General features: G+C 37.2%; 1 protein-coding gene across 22 annotated transcripts in view; it reads left to right on the forward strand.

Moving 5' to 3' along the window:
- Positions 1 to 3,802, forward strand: part of Pum2 (pumilio RNA binding family member 2) — a 100,419-nt gene that overhangs the window by 66,886 nt on the left and 29,731 nt on the right. For 11 of the 22 annotated variants that reach the window (XM_023710871.1, XM_023710870.1, XM_023710869.1 and 8 more), the window contains 2 exons: positions 2,833 to 2,976; positions 3,069 to 3,380. In XM_023710871.1, coding sequence (XP_023566639.1) covers positions 2,833 to 2,976; positions 3,069 to 3,380 — 456 coding nt within the window. The remainder of the gene's footprint in view (positions 1 to 2,832; positions 2,977 to 3,068; positions 3,381 to 3,802) is intronic. The other 11 variants (XM_004627473.2, XM_004627466.2, XM_004627467.2 and 8 more) reach the window with 3 other exon arrangements.

The raw sequence follows: 3,802 nt of genomic DNA on the forward strand, positions 1-3,802 counted from the left end.
TTTTTTTTTTTTTTTTAATTATTTTGGTGGAAGCGGGGATTGAACTCAGGCCCTTGCGCTCACCAAGGAAGTGCTTATTCTGTTGAGCCATCTTTTCAGCCCTGGAGAGCTGCTTCTGTAGAAGTGAGCATAACTTGTTCTGTCAGTTCCTTTAGATTTTGCCTTATGCACCTCCCAGTTAGAGTTTCTTCTTGACTCCCAACAACATTACTGTCATTCTCCTAGTACTTATCCATTTTTCTTGTTTATATTTTATCTCCCTTCAGCACTTAAAAGAATCTGGCATACTTTTATGTATTTTTATTTACAATGGAAAATTATCTTCTTGGGATGAAGGCTTTTTTTAAAAAATTCCTTGCTGTATCACTACATAGAGTAGTGCCTAGCTTATGTTGTAGTTACTTGGTAAATACTTGTCAATTGGACAGATGCATAAATTAAACTAACTTGGAAATTGGAGAGATGGGGAGTTTGAAACTTCCTTATTCACATAGGCCAAGTGACACTAGAAAGGTGGCCAAGGACCAACAGATCACTGTGGGCTGTTGAGTTTTGCTTTTCATTTCAAACCCTTTGGAAGGTTTTTAGTAAATGTGTAGTGTTAGATTGCATGCAAGAAGATCACTATGGAGAATAGATTACAGAAATGAGGCAGAAAATTGGACAGACTACATAGATCCAGACAAACAGTGCATTGGCAGTTAGAAGAAAGAGTGGATTGGAGAAAAATTCCAAAAGTCAAATAAATAAGTTTTGAAGGAATTTACTGTAGGCAAATGCCTCTCTTTGGGAATTTGTGGTTTTGGTGTGTGTGTGTGTGTGTGTGTGTGTGTGTGTGTGTGTATGTGTGTGTGTATATGTGTGTGTGTGTAACCAGGGATTAAAACTCAGGCACTTGCACTTGCCAGGGAAGCTCTTACTCCACTGAGCCATCTCCCTGGCCCATCTTTGGGAATTTGTGTATACTATTTGGTTAAATAGCATTTATATGCTATTTGATTTTTGAATAATGTTTCATCCAAATATCCACATAGGTTAACTTTTATTTTTTAATTCATATTCAGATGTTAAGTAGACTATACTTTTTTTTTCAGAACTGGGGATTGAACTCAGGCCCCTGCGCTTGACAGGGAAGTGCTTATTCCCACTGAGCCATCTCCTCGGCCCCAAGTAGACTACACTTTTAATTTTTTTTTTAAATATTTTATTTATTTATTTATTTATTTATTTATTGCGTGTGTGGGTGTGTGGCCAGCTCAGCCCACCAGGGGGGCAGGGCTGGCTGGCATGTGGTGCTGGGGATTGAACCGCGGTTCCTGTGTTTTTGCTTAGCTTAGCTTGTACTAAGTAGGTGCTTTAGACCACTGAGCCATCTCACCAGCCCCTAGACTATACTTTTAAGCAAGAATACTTTGTGCATCTTGAATTTAGTACAAGACTGCACCAACTAAAACTGTAGATTGGGGGTTGGGGAGATAGCTTGGTGGTCTAGGTGCCTACCTGGCAAGCCAAAGACCCAGGTTTGATCCCCAGTACCATGTGATATGCTAGCCCTGGAACCCCAGCTGGGGAGGCTGAGACAGGAGGATTGCTGTGAGTCTGAGCTGCACAGAAAGACCATGTACCAAATAAACAAACAGACAAACAATTGATTGGCACCAATAGCTTGAGGTTTCCTTGTAATCTTGCTATTTTAATAGTGTGCTAATTTTGTACTTGCCTGGAATTGCTGTATTTACTTAAAATATATGTGAAAGTGTCAGTACACACAGTGTTTATACCCGCATAGTTCATTGCACTTGAAGCTGAATTTAGTCTGCCGTATTTAAATGCAGTTTTCATACTGTTTTATGACTATAATCTTACTGTTGACTTTTGTGTCTGCATAGTCTTAATAGAGTAAAACACAAAATTTGATATTGGAGTCTAATTCAGCACATTTTATATACAAAATACATTTGAAGATATTACAAGTTGTCAGTACATTTTCACAGATAGTTATTGAACAGTAGGAAGAGTTCTTTTTACTGTATATGGCAGCCTTTCTCAACCTGAGTTGCAGCAGAACATTAACCTTGTTACTATATAGTATCTACCATTATGTATAGTTAACTGCTCTCCTGTGTCTCTTAGAGTGTGTTTAGTATGCCACCCTTGAGAAAATTAACAAAATGTTTCATCTTTTTGTTTGTTTTTTGGTTCAGAGGTGGAATCTTTTGAGAAAAGCTGCTCAGAGGTAAATTTCGCTCCTGTAGTTAGGAGTAACGCAAATTGCTACTCACTTGTGCTCAAGTCTGCAATGAAACTAATGTCTATGTGATTTTATTCAAACTCTAGCTTGAAAATCTTTACAAATATCTTACAATTTTATCTGTCCAGATCACATTTTAGGTTTGTAAAGGGATGCTTCCAAATGAAAATCTAGGGCAATTTACTAAAGTTGTATAATGAAGTTAAATATTTTTATAGTGTTCTGCCTTATTTTTCCTGTCTATTATGTCACAACTGATCAGCTGGTAATATTTTGTACCATCTGCTTTTAGGAACCTATAGTATTTACATAAGCAACTTTGTTTTGTTGCCTTTAAGACATTTCTGTTAAAGCTATCAGTTTAAATTTAGAGTAAAAAATATTTACATTCTGTTATTTCCTAATGTATTTGACAACATCATTTCAGTTAATATTGCTTTTCATATATGAGGTATTTTAAGGGTTTTGTCGGAGTAATGTCAAATGCTGTTGGTTTTGGTTGACAACAGATACTAAGGGAAAAAATATGCATGGTTCTGTAAGAAGTGTTTTTATTGATAAACATTTGTTTTGTTATCTAGGCTATCAAGTATTAGCTCCGACTGCCTATTATGATCAGACTGGTGCCTTAGTAGTTGGCCCTGGAGCAAGAACTGGCCTTGGAGCTCCAGTTCGATTAATGGCTCCCACCCCTGTTTTAATTAGTTCAGCAGCAGCACAAGCTGGTAAGTGCAACTAACATCTTCAGGACCATTAGTGTACTGTTTGAGATACTATTTTAAAAATGCAGAATGTTGCTGTGGTTACTTTGAAGAAGTATCTGAAATTTATTTTACAGCAGCAGCAGCAGCGGCAGCAGCTGGGGGAACTGCAAATAGTCTTACAAGCGGCACGAATGGTCTTTTTCGACCAATTGGCACCCAGCCACCACCACAACAACAGCAGCCACCAAGCACTAATCTGCAGTCTAATTCATTTTATGGGAGCAGTTCTTTGACTAATAACTCCCAGAGCAGTTCTTTGTTTTCTCATGGACCTGGTCAGCCTGGAAGTACATCTCTTGGCTTTGGAAGTGGTAGTTCTTTGGGTGCCGCTCTAGGCTCAGCCCTCAGTGGATTTAGTTCATCAGGTAAGTTTGTTTTGAAGAAGAATGTACTCTGTTAAGTGACTATGAGGGCTTTATGTGTTCTAAATATTAAGATAAGCAGTAATAGTGTAGAAAGGACAGGAATAAAGTGTCTATGGGCTCGGTTTTATAGAAGAAAAAGTTTCTCCTGCAAATCTCTTAAGATTGTTAATGTTTTAACTCATTTCTAGCAGTACATCCTTTACTCAAATGTAGTATTTCTTTTCCCCTAGCTTTTAATTTTTGTTTTAGTAATGTTTAAAAGAGTATATTCTATACTAACAAGTAGTCTTTATTCTTCATATAATATTGCTTAAGGAGGCAAAACTTGAGCATTTAAAATTTTTGGTGCTTTTAAAATAATTGTATGCCTGTCAGATGATTCATTCTTACCAGGTACTGGTGGTTTGTTATGTTTGTCATAT

This window comes from Octodon degus, unplaced genomic scaffold (assembly GCF_000260255.1).
Source record: "Octodon degus isolate 3935 unplaced genomic scaffold, OctDeg1.0 scaffold00019, whole genome shotgun sequence".
In the NCBI taxonomy this organism is placed as follows: domain Eukaryota; kingdom Metazoa; phylum Chordata; class Mammalia; order Rodentia; family Octodontidae; genus Octodon; species Octodon degus.